This window comes from Lissotriton helveticus, chromosome 7 (genome assembly GCF_964261635.1).
Source record: "Lissotriton helveticus chromosome 7, aLisHel1.1, whole genome shotgun sequence".
In the NCBI taxonomy this organism is placed as follows: Eukaryota; Metazoa; Chordata; class Amphibia; order Caudata; family Salamandridae; genus Lissotriton; species Lissotriton helveticus.
In genome coordinates, this window is record NC_136068.1 from 1,819,499,521 (window position 1) to 1,819,519,167 (window position 19,647).

At 47.3% G+C, this 19,647-nt stretch overlaps 1 protein-coding gene across 6 annotated transcripts in view; it reads right to left on the reverse strand.

The window, feature by feature from the left end:
* PHLDB3 (pleckstrin homology like domain family B member 3) overlaps positions 1 to 19,647 on the reverse strand; it is a 168,223-nt gene that overhangs the window by 32,994 nt on the left and 115,582 nt on the right. For all 6 annotated transcript variants that reach the window (XM_078655567.1, XM_078655566.1, XM_078655565.1 and 3 more), the window contains 2 exons: positions 17,902 to 18,112; positions 12,762 to 12,849 (listed from right to left, as the gene is read on the reverse strand). In XM_078655567.1, the coding sequence (XP_078511693.1) occupies positions 12,762 to 12,849; positions 17,902 to 18,112 (299 nt within the window). The remainder of the gene's footprint in view (positions 1 to 12,761; positions 12,850 to 17,901; positions 18,113 to 19,647) is intronic.

Sequence of the window (19,647 nt, forward strand, 5' to 3'; positions counted from 1 at the left end):
GAGTTATTCCTTATTTGCGATTAGCAATTTGCTAATCGCAAATAAGGATGCGATTTCAAGGGTGCCAGGGGTGTCCAAAGGACACCCTGTAGCACCCCTGAAATGCAACATTACACAGGTGTTGCGCACACACATGTCCACAGGACATGTGTGTGTGTGTGTAACATGCAACAGAGAATAATGCACTAAAGTGCTTTTTTCTATTTTTTTCCGCTATTTACTACGAAGTCTGACTTCGTGGTAAATAGCGGCCAAATATTGCGAATTCGCAATTTAAAATTGGTTGATGAATTGCATTTAAGGAATCTCAAATAGAGATTCCTTAAATGCAATTCCTCGCTAAAATGTGAATTCTGTAATAGCGATTTTTGCATTTGGGATGATGAATCCCAAATCCAAAAATTGCGCTCGCAAAGTGCCAGATTCTGAGAATCTGGCCCTTTGCGAGCCGATTTTCGTTTCATGAATCTGGCCGTTAGAGGTCTTAAGCTTTAGCTCGGCAGCAATGTACTCCTGTGGCATTACCTGGTTTTTCTTGGTATCGCCCTCTTTCAATGATCTCTTCAGTTTCTTTTCTCGCTTGCAAACTTCTTTGGTATTAGCCTTTGTGCCAGTTCCGTTTCATCAGTGTATTCTTTGTTACTTGCCAACCTCAGATCTTTAAGCACACCAGTTTTCATCTTAGACTGCACCATAGTGTAGTGTGCCCACCTCTGTTTCTCTCTTGCCTTTAGGGTCTTGGGCTGGATTTCAGCATACACATCACACCCATCTGACATGTTGGAGACAAAGGTTGCATTCGTCAAGGTTGTTCTATTGTGCCAACCTGTAGTGGTACTTAGGGCAAAACCTAAATGGGTGTGCTCCTTACCCCTTGCTCATTCTCCTACCATAGGGTCGAGCTACTGATGGGGTAGGACAGGGGGGGGGGGGGGGAGGTAGTGGGTGCAGGCCAACCCGGGTGACATCACTGATGGGGGGGAGACAAAATGGCAAAAAAAAGTTTACCCATTTTTGTCATTTTGTCACCCCCCCCCCCCCAACCCCCTCAACCCCCTCCTCTTTGATGACACTTGTCACCCCCGGCTTGCCAAAATGAGAAAAATGTGTGTTTTAAACATGTCTTTTTGCCATTTTGTCAAGCCGGGGGTGACAAGAAATGTTGTGCACCGGGTACCACCTGACCTTGCTACCCCACTGAAGCTGCTTCCTTCATAAAAAGGGGAATACATGTGGACTGCGGACAGTTGAGTTGCTCTCTTTGGTGACTCTTTGGATTTCTCTGTGAAAACAAAATGTCGTCTCTCAGAGCTCTTGGCCATGCATCCAGGCCGAACGGCAGAAAAAAGAATCTGAAGATTGCGACCACGACAAGGTGTTTCTGAGGGATACCCAGGGCACAAGTCTTAAAAAAAGAAGTGGGGGGACGCTGACGTCACGACAGGAAGTGACGTCACGAAAGGTGGCTTGCACCATCAGACTCATTGCCACCCCTCGCTCACCCCTTAGATGCGATTGCATCAGAGAAGCCAGCGCATGAGCAGCGTTCTGAAAGTGCTCCAATCTCGCCCCAGAGAGGCCAAAGAGTGAATGTGTGGCTCCATTTGCTCCAGTTATCGAGCTCCCGGTAAAATAAGTGGGGGCACGCCGTCCACCCGCGTGGTACCCCGACTCAAGCCCTGGGGATACCTATGACTTCATACAAGGCAGGACAGTGCACTAAATGTTTGGAGACACCAACAAGAAAAATAAATAAAAAGAGAGAAGGGACTACAAGTGACCATTCCAAACCCAACCACTAGAACGCGGAACAATGCACACCATTTGAAGCCAGAAAATATTCACAATTTCAAAACGTAAAGCTGCGGTTTCCACAGCGTGCCCAAGACAAGCTGGACACAAGTCCACAATGAATGCTGCCTTCTAGGAGCGCTTCATTCAACATGCTGCACACCAGTGTACAGTTTAATGTTCCTGCTTTTTTGTGAAGGCCCAGACAACATGCTGGGTAGGAGAGCACAGTTTAATGCAGCTGCTTTCTGGGAGTGCAACAGACAACAAGCTGGACACAAGTCCACAATGCAATGCGGCTGCTGCTTCTTGGAAGCACTAATAGACAAGCTGGACAAAAACAATGTGAGGCTGCGGTTTTGGGGAAAGCTCAGAGACAACCGGCTGAACGAGAGAGAGGCGCCACCATGCTGCTGCTTTCAAAGCAGGACTTGATTACACTGCACTGAAAAGGGAGCTGGAAGTACGGAAAGAGTGGGCTCTTTGCTACTGCAAATGTCCTTCCAGTGCCCCGAAGCATTTATGTACATTAATGTAAGCAAACTTGGAAAATGTAAAGCTCTGCCCACCAAAATATTCAAAAGAATGCCTTATGTACCCAGACTAATCCTCAAGCAGCAAGAAGCAGCTCCTTTGCGTCCATCAACTGTGCAGCACTCTGCTCTACTCGTGCACATTCGTTCTGAGGCACCCTCTGCTGAGATGATTAACAGTGAAGCAAATTTATGCAGATCTTTATTTAGGCTTTTGGGGAAGTGGATTCATGACTAATAGACTTTGTTTTGAATTTGAACGAGTGAGCAAGCGGCAAAGGGCTCCGTGATCTCTCTCCATGCCAGTGAGTCTTCGGGCCCTTAGCTCAGTGCGCATGCAGTGGGCGTCTTGGTTAAAGTGCGACAGCGTGCATTCATCTGTCCAGAAATAATTTTAAACTCTGATGACCTTCATAGTGCTGCATTTGTGTAACCAGGAGGCAAACACCTAACAGGCTGGGGAAACCGAGTCCGGGGATATTTTGGGAAAGGAAAATGAGAAACACTGGGCCAGATGTAGGTAGCTAAATACCGGTCGGTAACGGCCGAAGATCGGTGATTTCCCCGTTACCGACCGGTATTTAGCCCTTTCTAACGTAGGAGGCTGGAAATAAGGATTCAGTAATTTACCGATTCCTTATTTTAAGGATTTGGTAATTTACCAAATCCTTAAACCCTATGTAGGTAGCACTCAAGTGAGTGCATTTTTTCTTTGAAGATTCTTTATTTACCACCAACTTCAAGTTGGTGGTAAATACCGAATACCTTTAAAAAAGCAATAGTTTGCTTTTTTCAAGGTGCCATGTGGCAGACAAACATGCCCTTAGGGCATGTATGTGCGCCAGATGTGCACCCATGCACGATTCAGGGGTGCAACAGGGTGTCAATGTGAAACCCTGCCACCCTTTAATATGCTCCCGCTATTACCGAATCGGTAATAATGACTGGCTTCCCATTCATTCCTATGCGCCTCCAGGCCCATAGGAATGAATGGGAAGGTATTTCTTATTACCGAATCGGTATTACCGAATCAGTAATAAGAAATATTACCAAATCGGTAAATTTTTTCATATTTACCGATTCCTAAATACCGAATCTGTAAAATTCGGTATTTAAAAATCAGTAAAATGAGATTACCTACATCTAGCCCTCAGTATTGTAACAGTCAATGACGACATGCACCTGAGAAATAATTGGGGAGATCACATTTGTCCCAGTGATGGATGCAACATTGTACGATAGTCACTGAACGCATCCGCAGCAGGGTCAAGGGGGGCCAGCAGGGTCACACGCTCGAACCCTGGACACTGCACTCAGACTTTCAAAATCAAAGGGCTGATGGAAGGTGTGAGTACCAGCCCAGGCGAGCAATGGTGGTTCTGTAAACAGACCAGATGGGCGCAGCTGTATCGAGCCACAGAACAATTTCACTCAAAGAATGTTTACAACGAAAGAATCAACACCATCAGGAAAAGAGTCAAGGGGTCAGTAAAACACAGGGAAGGGTTCAGGTATGAGGTTGACTTTCAACTGTAATCCTTCGGTCCATCTTTTGTCAAAGTTTAGTGGCCGAGTACCAGTTGGTTGAAGCGGTGTCCCTCCCTTGGGGACCGCTCACCTGATCACACTGGCCAGTTGTGCGCGCACCCACAATCCACAGGTGTGGGGACACTTTTATCTGGTGTGGGTGTGAACCCGGTGAAACCAATGCTGAACAGAGGGGGGGGGGCTACAGGCACCAGCACAGGCCAGGCCTCAGCACATGCCTGGTCTGTGAAACGTCCTATCCAGCCTTCAAACACCCTACACCAGACCTGGATATCCTGACCGACCACCGCCTCCCGGCCCAAACCAATCCACTCACTCACATTCACTACTAACTATAGGCAGGTGGTGAACGGGGGGTAGGAAAGGAACCACTGCTCAGCCAGGAAAGGTATTTTGAGTCAGCATGTTATTCCCCATTCTAGCCAAATAAAGCCAGATTTAGTTGTGGGGACTGTACCAGAAAAGTCAGGTAGAGGTGTGGCGCAGCGGCCAGAGCGACTGACTCCGGAGTGAGGGGCTCCCTGTTCGATGCGAGGCAACAGTTCAGCTCCGCAACATGTGACTCTAGGCAATAGCTCACTTAATCTCCACGACGGCTCCCAGCGCCTCGAAACCCTGTTTGTGCTCTACAAATAGGAATTATTATTCTGGCTGAACCTAAATTTGTATTTGAAAAAGGAGAGAGGAACCCCTTGGAACTTTCAAGGGAAGTGAGGTTATCCAACCAGTGAAAAAGAGATAATTCCCTTGAAGATGATTATAACAAAACCACCGAAACGCGTCGACGCACCTGTATAGTACAATTAAAACCTGCACCATTAACGTTTATATCTAACAATTTCTAGTGATAAAACAGTGGTGTATACAACTGGGATTTCTTTTAATGTACAATCTGTATTTTACCATTTATGTGTTTTACAAAATTTTTGTCTGTCCTTTGTTTTGTGCAGGTCACAATACAAGTGTTATTGTTGTTCCATATTTTTTTAGGTACCACAATTTGTAATAAATGTGTTAATGAATTGTTTTTAATCATACTTTGAGTTTAATAAATCTGTTAATCCTTACACTTCTGTGCCTATATGAGTTCTTATAGATAGAATGTTCCTTAAGGCTAAGTTTTAGCTTGTGTTGTAATCATCTTCAAGGGAATTATCTCTTTTTCACTGGTTGAACCTAAATTTGGCCAACTCTTCGGCGTCAGGGTGCAGTGGGATGCGCTCACGTGAAGGACTCCATTTTAGGGCGAGGGAGGGTCCTGCCAGATGTGATCCATCCCTTAGCCAATGGTAGAACTGGACGCACATGGCTGAAGAGTGGCGCCCATCACCCCAGGGCTAGCCGCAGAGTAGTGCAAAGTGGCCAGTGCTCAAAATGGAGCCCGGAGCACTAAATTGTGGCCTCTCCACTCCCCAATCCAGAACAACTTACGTCATCGTCCTGTGCATCAGTGCACTGAATACACCCAGTATCCACCAGGGCTTGCTCCAGGAGCCAACACTGAAACCTTTACATTCCACACAAGCCACGCACAGCCTTGGTGGGGTTTTAACGCATATGGCACAACAAAGAAAGTCCACATTGGGTGGATGGAGAAATAAGGTGGAATAAAAATTTATTAGTGCTTAATGTGAGCCAGTGGCAACACCGATGCTTGTGACACTCTGCCACAAGTCGGTGCTGTCTAGCTAAATTAGAGATGACCACATAGTTAATTTTCTATTCAATATACTTTAAACATGACTATTACCAGCTGCCCAAGCCATTCTTACAGCTTTGGGGGCCTGAAATAGTCTGTATTGTCACATTTGCAGGAATTATGGTTAGTAGTTGTGTTGTTACTATCATTGGCAGCATGGCAGGGGTAATGTATGGTGCAAGCTGCAGTCCCCACCTAATGAGATCCTTGGCACTTAGTTTTTTTGTACAAATTAAGCACTGAACACACTACACTACACTCCCTCGTCAACCAAAATTAGAAGCACTTAGATGAGGAAAATTCACACCAGTGCTAAAAGCTGCATAAAAAGTGGAGTTATTTATATTTACCTTCAGTGGTCGTCGGGAGCACGGCAACCCACTGCGTCAGCACCCCAAGGCTGCAGTTGTTGAATGACACCAATGCTCTCCAATCAGGAAAGCTTTCGGTCACCAGCCTCCCTATGGCTTCTGGCTGCAGCAGTCCCACCTCTCTTGTGGTGCAAATCATCCGAAGTGGACTCTGGCGGGTCTTTTCTTCCTGTCGCCATTTGCCACGAAGGCGTATCCTACCCCACGGACACTTTTTTTCCCTTCAGGAGGGAGTAAATGTAGATGTTCCCGCATTTGATCACATGGCAGAAATGCTGAGATCTGAAAAAAAGCTTGGCAGCGAGAGGCATGGATTGCAAAAGAGGAAGCCGCCGCCGCCTGTGTGGCAAGAAGTTGCTGGAGACGACGCAGGGGAAGTCTGGCGAGGGAGTGCCGCGAGCGTTCCAACAGTTGCAGGGAGTGAGACTGCTCTGTAGTCTGCTTTCTGCTTCTGACTGCAAGATAGCAGAGGCTACATTTATTTCAAATTATACACAAGAAGCCGTGCAAAACTGCATTGAAAATGAGATGGATCGCCACTGCAGTAGTATACCTTCTCACTGAAGGTCCTTTGCATTGTGTCTCACTGTAGAATTTAAATCAATCAACTTGGATTTACAAAGTGTGGCTACTCACCCATGAGGGTATCCAGGTGCTGGGTTCTTGCTGGGATCAGTCGAAGAGCCATGTCTTGAGTCCCTCTCTGAATTCCCGGGAAAGAGGATGATGTTTGGAGGTGAAGGGGAAGGCCATTATATGATTTGGTGGCGAGGTAGGAGAAGGAACGTCCTCCACCATAGCTCCAGCGAATGAGGACCATGTGTACGAAGGAAGCAGAGTGCAAGTGTCAGCAAGATTTGTGAAGTTCAGGTGGTGATTGGTGTATGCTGCTCCTTGTGGGGGTGACCTTGTAGGCGTGTATCAGTATCTTGAATTGGCATCTTTTCTGGATGGGGAGCCAGTGGAGGTTCCAAAGGTGGGGGGTGATGTAGGTCCGTATGGGGAGGTCAAGGATGAGTCTGGCAGCTGAGCTATGAATCATCTGGAGTCTCTCCAGGTGTTGGGTGGTGATTCTTGCATAGAGTGTGTTGCCGTAGTCCGGCTGGCTAGGCACTGGTACTTTAGTTTTATCTACACACAATTGTCAGAGGGTCTAGACAAGGAACAGCTACGCTACAATGGTGAACACCCAAACAAACACTACATATAACCCATGTGTCAAAGTGTCAACCTAAATCTCCGGAATGGTCGATTCAGGGTACCCATCAAGTCACCACACGGAACCGCCCTTCATCATTTGGGCTTCCTTTAATTTGCTGAAACATGTCGACCTCGGATTATATCTAGACAGCTATTTGTGAAGGCTGTCTCTGACCATTTTTTAACGTTGGCGGAGGGAGTGACACCAGAATAAAACTCTTTAGCATTCCCTCATCCAATTTTAACACACCTCTTTTTTTCACTACAATTTTTTGCACTGCAACATCAGTCACTCTGTTCCACCTACATATTCTAGACACAGAATTACAAGACCTAACTAAGGGCTGTCTGAGCAGTTGAGAACTTTTACCATCTTTGTTCTCTCCTGCGTAAGGCAGAGCCTTTCCGTGTTTGGTCTTAAAGGAAGCCCAAATGATGAAGGGCGGTTCCGTGTGGTGACGGATGGGTATCCTGAATCGACCATTCCGGAGATTTAGGTTGACACTTTGACACATGGGTTATATGTAGTGTTTGTTTGGGTGTTCACCATTGTAGCGTAGTTGTTCCTTGTCTAGACCCTCTGACACTTGTGTGTAGATAAATGTAAGTAGGGAATGTGTCATAGTTTGGTCTTAAAATAATTCCCTTGAGCCCCAATTTGACCGTTGTTGTTATTACTGGTACTTTAGTGACAGTTTTCCTAGTGCTGACAGGGAGCCATCTGAAGATCTTCCGGAGCATGAGAAGGGTGTGGAAGCAGGTAGAAGAGTTTGTTGTCCAGGATGATGCCATGGTCATGGGCGTGGTCTGTCAGTGTGGGTCCGAGTTCGGACGGTCACTTGGTGGCAGGAGGATTTCCCAAAAATCAACACTTCAGTCTTGTCCGTGTTGAGCTTCAGGCAGTTTATCTAAATCCAGTTTGTGACACTCGTCATGAAGTTGGTCATAGAGGTGGACAGGTCTTTGGAGAGCAAGAGGATGAGCTAGGGGTCATCTGCATAGGATATGATGTTAAAGCTATGGGTTCGGCAAGGGTGTCGCAGAATTCCTGGGAAGGGAAGATCGTGTTCAGTGACTGACAGGCTTTGGAACTCGGATGATGCTAGAGAGATCCTTGCTGTGGTTTGCACTTGCTTTGATGCAGTCCAACAGGGCACTTTTTTGTTTCTTTTAGGCGTTGGTGGTATTTGTTGAGAGTTGACTTGAAGGTGGCTCAGTCTGTGGGTCTTTGCTGGTGCACCATCTTCTTTCTAGCTCTTTGCAGTTGCTTTTCATAGTCCTGAGTTCTGGTGTATACAAACTGGCTTGTTTGGTGGATCTGCTGGTCTTGGCTGGCTTAATGAGGGAGACTGTCAGCACTATCAGAGAACCAGGCGGAGAAAATCTGGATGTCCTGTTCAAGGTTGGCTGGGGGGTAGGGGGGGGGGTCGGGCTGGGTGGTGTTGAGGACACCTCTACATTGGGTCTCAGTCACTTTTTTCCAGCTGTGGTCGAAAAAGCTGGTGGCCCTGGTGATGGTGATTTTGTGCTGGTGAAGTGGACGATGCTGTGGTTGGTCCAAGTGAGTTCGATTATGACTGGACTTGGTTGCTGGCAGTGAAGATCGGGTCAAGCATATATCCTGCTCTGTAAGTGGGGTTAGTGACCAGCTGGGTGAGGCCAATGTTGCTCATGCTTTCCAGGAGGTTGGCTGAGTTTGCGTCTTTAGGGTCATCGAGATCTAAGTTGAGGTCACCGAGGAAGATTTAGTTCTTGGATTCAATGCGGAGTGCGGCGATGAATTCGGGGATGGCGTTGCAGAATCCGTGGCATGGTCAAGGTGCCTCTGATGACCAGGCCCTTCTACATCGGTGGGCATAAGGTCTATCCATTGGCTCCCTGTCCAGCAACGAGTGGAATTCAAGACCCTTTGTCTGATGCACAAAGCCCTTTATGGTGGAGGGGTGGTGGAGATCCAGAAGATGTTCTCACGGTACTCTCCATCCAGAATCCTCAGATCCACAAATATAGGCCCCATCCACACCCCTAGAATCCGTAGAGCAAGATGGGGTGTCGGAGTCTATCAATCTGTGCAGCCAAGCTATGGAATCAAATGCCTCATGCCATGCGACTCCAAACGAATCGGTTGCGGTTCAGGAAAATGCTGAAGACCTGGCTATTCCCTCGAGATTAAAACTAAATTCTCCAGTTCCATAACCTAAACTCCATCTGGTCAAACTCAGCGCCAAGACGCAGCAGCATTCGAGCGCTCTATAAATAACTATCCTATCCTATGATAGTTTTGAAGTTGGTCTCAAGTTGGAAGTTGAGGTGTTCCATGATCGATGTGGTGTCGTTTTCGGTGGTGGTGCACTGGATGGTTTCTTTGTGGATAATGGCAACGCTTCCTCTGCATTTGTTGGAGTGGTCCCGGTGTATCATCGTGTAACTTTTCAGCATCACAGTGGCAATGTTAGGGGTGGAAGGGGTGTTGAGGCAGGTCTCGGTGATGTTTGGGGTGAGGGGGGTGAGGGTGTCCCAGATTTTGGTGACATGTTTACAGAGTGATTGGGCATTGAGCAGGAGGCAGTGGAGTAATTCTGGAGTGGTTGTGGCGGGTGAGGTGGGTATGGTGAGGGTTTACAGGAGGGCAGGAAGTCCTGAGTTTTAGGAGAAGCAGCAATGACGGCAGGTAAAAGGTCCTACCATAGGTCGAGGAGAAGTGATAGAGCAGTTGCTGTTGCAACTTCTGGGGACCAGGGCTCGGAGCTCTGCGGTGGAAAGGCCAGGGTTCCTGACAGATGAGCGCCGTCCAGGCACAGATAGGCTTGCATTTGGCGCGGCCACTCTGTGGCTTTCGTTAAGTAGGTCCTGAGAAGTGCGAGGGTCAATGGAAGATGGTGGGCGGGGCCAGCTCGAGGGAGAGAAAACAGCAGGAATCGAGTGGGCGGCAGGGTAAACAAAGCAATACAGAACAATTATGGAAAGTAAGCACAAAAACAGATTACAAGTAGAGCGCTGTGAGGGCAAAACGATTAACATAACACCAGGGAACAATCGACGCAAAGCAATAGAGGCAGCAAAGGGGAGCAGAATAGGGCGGGGGGTCTGCTCGGGGAAATAGTGCTTTATTTCCATAATGTGGTCTCAAAGAGCACCAATTTGCATCATGTTCCTGGCACCCTTTTGATGTGCAGGGTGGATAGTGTGTTTGTTGCTGTTCGGCCTGCATTGAGGTGATGAGAGAATTTCAGACATTCCTCAAAACATGGCGCAGTGAGCCGGAGCTTTGCATGGCACGCAGAGTTAATGAAAAACCTGAGAGATAACCCTCTTTTTTATAAGCGGTCTACCATGCAATTATAATGACACGGAGAGCCAAGCTTTTAACATTTAAATTCTAAATGATTGTAAATTCCTATTCTTGCAGGAAGCAAGTTCTAGAGCTCAGCTAGCAGAACAGGGAAACAGCATCTACTACAGGTCAAAAGTAAGGGGCAGAGAGAGACGCTCTTGTTTTGGACTAGTTGGAGGCATTGGAGGTCAGAGCTGAGCTGTATCAGCAGGGCTGTGGGTGGGTCCTCTGTTGGGTCAGGGATACCCGTGTCCTTCCATGATGCATTTGATATCTTTGACCTTGAACTGCAGGGAATTGGCCCAATGCATCTTGCCTTATCAAGTCACTGCAGAATGTAACCTTCGCTCGTGCTCCTGCATGATCATTCGGGCAAACCATGAGCAGGATTTGAGATGTGCATTGTCTAATACAAGGATACCTGTGCGTGGACCTTTCTGAAGCTCTTGATAAGTTGCTTCTCTAGAGGAGGGGTTATCGCATGTCTATCTAATGCTGCACGCCGACAAGCAGGTGACACTGGACAAATCAAAGTTCGGACTCCAGCATCAACAAGATTGACTAACTCCTCCATAAGCGATCAACGACTAAAAAAGACAGAAGCACTACTCTTCCGGAGTCAAAGGGCAAGTCTTGACGGTCCCCATGAGTCAAACATTCCTAAGAGTAGCCCAACAGGAGTCACATTGACTCAGACCTCATTTAAAAACAGGCGCTCATTGACTGCAATTGTAACTCCAGGGATCGTTGAATTCAATGTGGCCCATGGAGGTTTGTCTGTAGTCCAGATCGCAGGACATACAAGGGCGAGACTGGGAATGGTGCTCTTTATGGCCCATGGAGGGATGGTGCTTGAAAAGGGTCTCTTTACTGCAGAGCTGCAAAAGTTATTCAGTCACTCTATGGTGGACTAGCAACAAATTGTATTCAATTCTTTATTTTATCTACAGCATAATTTCTTTAGACATTAAATACTTTTTTTATATAAATTGTATCATTTTTATCTTTTTTATCCACATTTCAAAAACATGTTACAAAAATACATATATACATACAGTACTGTTGTAGTCATTTTCAAAACAGTAACGCCAAAATGAATGCCTTACCCAAGACTCTTTACTTTGAATACACATATACATAAACCCCCAGCAACCTACACCTATTCATTCTCACCAAACATTCACACTCATTCAATCTGCAATTATACTTGTACACACAAACCAAAAGAGATTCGACCCTATGAGGCATCCCAGGTTGTACTACAGAGGGCAGTATTAGTTGTTGCCAACAGATACAGCTTCCAATGGATTTATCTCTCAGGGACCACTCCTCAGGGGTGATATTGGTCTACGCGCGTTTCAGTGGCCAATCCACCTTCCTTAGGACCAAGATCTAATAGATGAATCTAAAAAATAACAGGGGTTGTCTGCTACTTTTCCTTAGGGCCTACTTTTTATTTCCCTAAAAAGCCGGTTGACAATTCTACCAGCGGACACCAAATTCGTTCAAAAAGTCCCTGTGTGGAGCGTATAGCTCAGCTATAGTTAAGTCCTTATTATTTTACATCACTCCAATCACGCCCATTATTCAAGAGATGTATCGCGTGCGGCACTTCATATATTGGTCTTGTTATTTTCTTTGCAGGCAATCCTTCTCCGCTTCAATTAGTTATCTCCTTCTGGCAAGTGCTCTGTACCGGACATCTAACCAAGGAGCAGTATAAACCAATGCCTGCCTCAATCGAAGCTCTTGTAAACACCCACAAAGACACAGCATGTGTGGTAGAAGCAGTATAGACCCACGGCAGACTCAACCAAAGGTCTCGTATCCACAGAGAGAGAGAGAGAGAGAGAGAGAGAGAGAGAGAGAGAGAGAGAGAGAGAGAGAGAGAGAGAGAGAGAGAGAGAGAGCGAGCATGTGTGGTAGGAGCTTTATAGACCAATAGAAGCCTCAATCCAAGCTCTCCTATCCACCCACAAAGAGAGAGCATGAATGCTAGCAGCAGAAATGACAAAGTGATAGGCTGGAGTCTAGCATATGACCTCTTTTAGAAGTAAAACAACATTTAGAAAAGCTCCAAACTTCCCATTAAAATTACATTTTCGATTTTTGCATACTTTGTGCTTTAGATTAAAATGAAATATTTCTGGGTGCATATATCTGCTTGATTTAGATTAGGTTCTGTGTTATCGTAAAATTTCTTTTGGCTCTACTCTCTGCTGCTTTTGGTACTTCTTTGACACTTTTTTTTTTAAAGAAAGAGGAAGCAGGGTTACATGTCTTACCCGGGCCTTCAGGAGCCGTTCTTTCTCTGCCAGAGCCTCCCTTAGTCGACGTTCCATCTCCGCAATATTAGGAAGAGGGTTTTCTTGGCTGGAAACGAGAAACACAAGGGCGCTGTGAATGCAGCACTAGCGGTGGCAGCACAAGCAGCAAAGAAACCATAGCCTGTATGAAATAAGAGTGCAGCGTGGCTGCAAGCAGTGGTGACTACAACAATAAAACATGGTGAGGCACGACTGCACCAAATTCACCATATTTTCTGCTCCCCCGGTGCGGCACTTCTCTCCCCATAACAGCGTCCTCAAGCAGGAAAGGGAAGGACTTCCTTCCTGCTCAAGGGAACACCAACATCCAATCCTGGAGCCGCTCTCAGCAAGACAGCAGTTCCAGGATTGGTGGGAGAAGGCTAACTCAGTGCTCATTTTGTGGCTGGGGACCTTTGCTAGCAATCCCCTGGATGGTTCATAGCCAGGGAAATGCTGGGTGTGCACTGCGCATGCTAGGCTGGCCATAGCAAACCAGCCGGCTAACCCGATATGCGCACTGCAGGTGCAGCTGTAATACTGCAATCGCAGGATTCAGTGCTGCCCCCGCACTCACACTGTGCTTCTAAGTAAAATAGCATTGACATGCCATTTTACTTATTTGTGCGTACCTACTGCACTCACAGCAGGCAGGGCGACCCGGGCGGCTCCTCCACATTGGCGGAGGAGCGTCACCACACTGCTTTCTCGCAGTGCGAGAAGCAGAAACATAAAATGGTATTGTAAATACCATTTTATGTTTCTACGTCTCGCACTGCGAGAAAGCAAAGGGCCGACCAAACCAGTCATATGCACTCTCCTTTTCCTCCATGTAGGCTGCATGCAGCCTACATGGGGAAAATGGCGTCTCAGGCAATCACAACGCTGACATTGCAGCATTGTTATTGGCTTAGAGGAGAGGAGGGAGGCTACCTGCTTCCTGTGAAAAGCAGAGACACGCAGGACGACGTAACGTGGGACCGAACCAACGACGGTGAGTTCGCTTTTTTTTTTGTAAATTTAAAATTACACCTCACCCGCCCCTCCATTAGTGAATCATGCCAGCCGCAACTGAGGGCGACGCTCCACCCCTCTTAAGGAGCCGCCGCCCCTGGCTGCAAGAACAGCAGAAAGAAGCCACTTCCAGCATACAACAATAGTTTAATACAGCCCCAGCGGTGGCTGCAAGGGTCGCAAAGAAAGCATGACCTGCACACAACAGTTCTTGAATGCAGCTCCAGAGGTGGATGCAACAGTAGAGTGCAGCGTGGCTGCAAGGACAGGAGAAGGAAATCAGGACCTGCATGCAACAATGCTACAATGCAGCCTCAGCTAGGTCTGCAAGGGTAGGAGAAGAATCCATGGCCTGCCTGCAACAATATTAAAGTTTTAGCAAGGCTGCAAGGACGGCAGAAAGAAACCACAACTAACAAGCAAAATGGTTTAATGCAGCCGCAGGGGAGACTGGAATGGTAGCAAATAAACCATAACCTGCACGCACAGTAGTTGAATGCAACAACAGCATGACTGCAAAGGTAGGAGAAAGAATCCATGGCCTGCATGAAATAACATTTGAATGCAGCGTGACTGCAAGAGTAGGAGAAAGGAACCTTGATCTGTAGACAACAATAGTTCAATGCACCCCAAGCGGTGGCTGCAAGGGTAGCAAAGAAACCATGACCTGCATGCATCAGTAGTTGAATGCAGTGACATCATGGAGCCAAGCGTAGCGGAAAGAAACCATGGCCTGTATGTAACAAAATTTGAATGCAGAGTGGCTGCAAGGGTAGGAAAGGGAAACCAGGATCTGCATGCAACAATAGTTCAATGCACCCCCGGTGGTGGCTGCAAAGGCAAAAGAAACCACAACCTGAATCAAACAGTAGTTGAATGCAGTGACAGCATGACTGAAGAAACCAAGGCCTGCATGCAACAGATGGATGCAGCATGGCAGCAAGAGGAGGAGAAAGGAACCATTAACTGGGGGCAACAATAGTTCATACAGTGCCAGCTGTGCCTACAAGGGTAGGAAAAACAAATCCCGGTCTGCATGCAACAAATGAATGCAGCATGGCAACATCAATAGGAGAAAGGTGCCATTACCTGCATGCAACAATAGTTCAATGCAACCCAAGAAGTGGCTGCAAAGGTAGGAAAGAAACTATGACCTGCACCAAAACGGAATTGAATATAGCAACAGTGTTGGGGAAGGAAACCATGGCCTTCATGTAACATTTGATGCAGCGACAGCAGTGGCTGCAAGGGTAGGAAAAAGCACCAATAGCCGGCATGCAACAACGGATGAATGTACTGTGGATTCAAGGGTAGGAGAAAGAAACCACGGCCTGCATGCAACAGTGGTTGAATGCAGCAGCAACGTGACTGCAAGGGTAGGAGAACGAAACCACGGCCTGCATGCAACAACAGATGAATACAGTGTGGATATCAGGGTAGGAGAAAGAAACCATGGCCTGCATGCAACAGTGGTTGAATGCAGCAGCAACGTGACAGCAAGGGTAGGAGAAAGAAACCACGGCCTGCATGCAACAACAGATGAATACAGCGTGGATACAAGGGTAGGAGAAAGATACCATGGCCTGCATGCAACAACTGATGAATGCAGTGTGGATACAAGGGTAGGAGAAAGAAACCACGGCCTGCATGCAACAACTGATGAATGCAGTGTGGATGCAAGGGTAGGAGAAAGAAACCACAGCCTGCATGCAACAACTGATGAATGCAGTGTGGATACAAGCGTAGGAGAAAGAAACCATGGCCTGCATGCAACAGTGGTTGAATGCAGCAGCAACGTGACTGCAAGGGTAGGAGAAAGAAACCACGGCCTGCATGCAACAACTGATGAATGCAGTGTGGATGCAAGGGTAGGAGAAAGAAAACACGGCCTGCATGCAACAACTGATGAATGCAGTGTGGATACAAGGGTAGGAGAAGGAAATCACAGCCTGCCTGCAACAATAGAAGAATACAGTGTGGATGCAAGGGTAGGAGACAGAAACCACTGCCTGCATGCAACAATAGAAGAATACAGTGTGGATGCAAGGGTAGGAGAAAGAAAACACGGCCTGCATGCAACAACTGATGAATGCAGTGTGGATACAAGGGTAGGAGAAAGAAACCACGGCCTGCATGCAACAACTGATGAATGCAGTGTGGATACAAGGGTAGGAGAAAGAAACCATGGCATGCATGCAACAGTGGTTGAATGCAGCAGCAAAGTGACTGCAAGGGTAGGAGAAAGAAACCATGTCCTGCATGCAACAACTGATGAATGCAGTGTGGATACAAGGGTAGGAGAAAGAAACCATGGCCTGCATGCAACAGTGGTTGAATGCAGCAGCAAAGTGACTGCAAGGGTAGGAGAAAGAAACCACGGCCTGCATGCAACAACTGATGAATGCAGTGTGGATACAAGGGTAGGAGAAAGAAACCATGGCCTGCATGCAACAGTGGTTGAATGCAGCAGCAACGTGACAGCAAGGGTAGGAGAAAGAAACCACGGCCTACATGCAACAACTGATGAATGCAGTGTGGATACAAGGGTAGGAGAAAGAAACCATGGCCTGCATGCAACAGTGGTTGAATGCAGCAGCAAAGTGACTGCAAGGGTAGGAGAAAGAAACCACGGCCTGCATGCAACAACTGATGAATGCAGTGTGGATACAAGGGTAGGAGAAAGAAACCACGGCCTGCATGCAGCAACAGATGAATACAGCGACGATGCAAGGGTAAGAGATAGAAACCACGGCCTGCATGCAACAGTTGTTAAATGCCGTCACAGCGCGACTTCAAGGGTAGGAGAAAGAAACCAGGACCGGCCTGCAACAACAGAAGTATGCAGGATGGCTGCATGAATAGGAGAAAGGAACCATAACCTGCAGCTAACAATAGTTCAATGCATGAACCTTCAGATTCGCATGCTGTCTATTGCGTGCTTAGGCGGTTTCACAGCACATTTTTGAGTGTTAGCCAACACTCTTTGCCTGTGATGCAAAGCATTATGTCCTCTTCTATATCACACAGGTGACTGCATGGGTTCACCTTTGAGCTAGAACCAGTCAAGCAGTAACACTACTGGGGCAGGCAGCGAACCTTTTATTTACTGCTCAAACCACCCTCACATGCTGTGCATGCATCAATAGCTAGTATTATACGCTACTGTGGCTCTCTTCTTGTGTCTGTGTCAACTGAGTAATGGTCCGTGATCACGTGACTAGAGGTCAAAGCTGCTACTTAATGCACACATCTTTTAGATGTTCGTTTTCTATTAATCTGGCACTTGCTTCTTGAACTTTAAACAAATGGTTCTAGTTTTTTTCCTACAACTCCTTCCCCTCTGATGTATAAAAAGAGTTTCATATGTAATAGAATCCATCTTTCCAACCCATTTTTGGTTAGGGCCTCACCAAACTTCCCAAATGGAGACCAGTGATTTGTCCTCAGTCTTCTCAATTCAATCTAAATAACACATTCACACTTGAACCCAAAGCTCTCCTTGACCTAGCAGTTGAGTCTTCTTGAGTGGCTCTTTGGTGCCGCCATCTTCTTTACTAATGAGCGACATCCCATCTATAGGCATATTCTGCATATGCGCCTTTACTTCAAGTTTGACCCCCGGCCAGGAGTCACCATCCACCAATGGATGAGCCTCCATCCCTTCTTGACCACGGACAGAGCACTTGTGTTCACACCGTGGTTCTTGAACTACAATTTGTTTTCTTACAGTACTGATCTGGGATCAGAGCGTGTTTATCACATCTCACCGCCTTGTAATGTGTCGAACGTGGTTCGAGTGCAGTCGAATTGACAACAGACAGGCAAAAACCTGTTTGAATTTTGGAAACCCAAAAGATGCATGCTCATAAGCTATGCTCAGAGACAAAGTGCCACTTTTTCCTTTCCAGTCATTTCATAGTGGGATAGCCACAGCACGCGAATCTACAGCGGATTCATGCTTTAAAAAAAAAAACAGAATCACAAGACAGAAAAATCAAAAACAATATTATAATTTCAGCAGGGGTGTTAGCCAAACTTCTATGTCAGCATTGTTTACCCTACTGGGTCACTCAGTCATATGAGCCTCTGCGAGTCTCCTCCTCACCTGAATGGCAGTCGAGGGATGCTCAAACTTGGATTCTTGCAGATGGACCCGAGGGACCCATTGGACAAGCGGCCATTGGAGACACCATTCACCAGCTGGTACAGTGGGTTCTGGAGCCGGGACGCCTGCATGGATGGGCTGCCCATGAACCCCTGGGCTCCCGCGATACTTCCCAGGTTGGCCAAATGGAAGGCGATGATTCCGTTCTGGGCTGAAACACAAAGTTATAAGAACAGTTAATGGGCATTTCAGGGGATATCTACGTGGATCGCCGCTGAGGAGCCTACAGGACACGCTGGCATCACAGGTGAACAGAGACTCTGTTGAAATCTCAAAAGACAGATCTGCCATTTGGGCTTCTAAGAAAAGATACATGGTTGCCATGTGGGTACCAAAAAAAAGAAGTAGAGTTGTTACGTGAGCATTACAGAAGGAGAACAGCTGCCGTACGAGCATCACAGAAAGGCAGAGATGCCACAAGGGCACCGCAGAAGCGAAGCGGAGCGTCAGTGAGATTACAGGGCAGTAAAGAGTCCTCAAGCGGTCATCACTGGTGTCTGGCCGAGCAGCTTAGTAGGCATTTCAGGGAACTAGGACTGCAACTGTGCCTGCATTGCAATTGATGATCTGAGAGGCTGTATCATGTGGGCACCTCGGAAAGTAAGAGTCCCTTTATGTGGGCATGACCGATGCCAAGCAAGTTGGTCATGTGGGCACTGTAAGTGATATCACTGATGGTCATTTGGGCATAGCAGAGGGCAGGAAGCACCGCCAGGGGGTCATTTGCAGAAGAGGTGCAGACTAGCCACGTTGGCACTGAAGCGAGAAGGAAGAATGACCATGTGGGTGTGGCAGTGTCCAGGATGGATGGCATCACAGGGGAGGGGCTGTCGCTGGACATGTCCTGTATGGACATCACAAGGCCAGAAAACAAATCGCTTGAAGTGTCAAGAGCCGCCATACACGCACTGTAGAGGGGTGGGGAAAGGGCGGGCAGAGTAGCTATTCTGAAAATGTATACCTGAACCACCTGGGCATCGCTTTAGACGTGCAAAGACAACATGTGCATCGTAACCAAGTTTACATCACCATGGATACACCTGGTGGCAGGTCAGCGTTGCACTGGATTCAGAATGGGGCCAGTCCTAGGGGGCGCATCACAGAAGAAGGGACATGTGGCCTGGGTCAGGTGGGCACTGTAGAGGATACAGTTTGGCCATGGCTGGGGCATGCAGCAGCAGTCATACGGGCATCAAATAAAATATGAATCAAGGGCACCTGGGCATCTATGGGGGCACGCACTGCCAGGACGTTAGAATGAGTCCGCTGAATAAGACAATCCTTCTGTATTCAGAAATGGCCATATGTTCATAGCAGGATGTAGAGTATGCGTGCTGTGTCTTCTAAGCGCCATGTATGCACATCTGTGAACGTCTGCGTACACAAAACAAGGAATGGAATAGAGGGATCAGTAGGGGGGGGCATTTTACACGGAGTCCTTTCGGTCGCGCAAAAAATGACACCGAAGCTGGGGTTTCCCACCAGGTCACTTACACTCATTTCCACACAATCTTAGGAGGAGTCTGGGGGTACGGTTACCGTCTTCCATTATGTAGCAACACGAGAATGAGGCGGTCCGGGACCTCTCTTTGCGGCTGCTGGGGGAGGGGGGGTTTGCCGGGCCCGAGACCTCCCCTCACCAGAGGCAGAGTCTGTAACTCCGTCCCAGATGTGAGACTCTGGCTG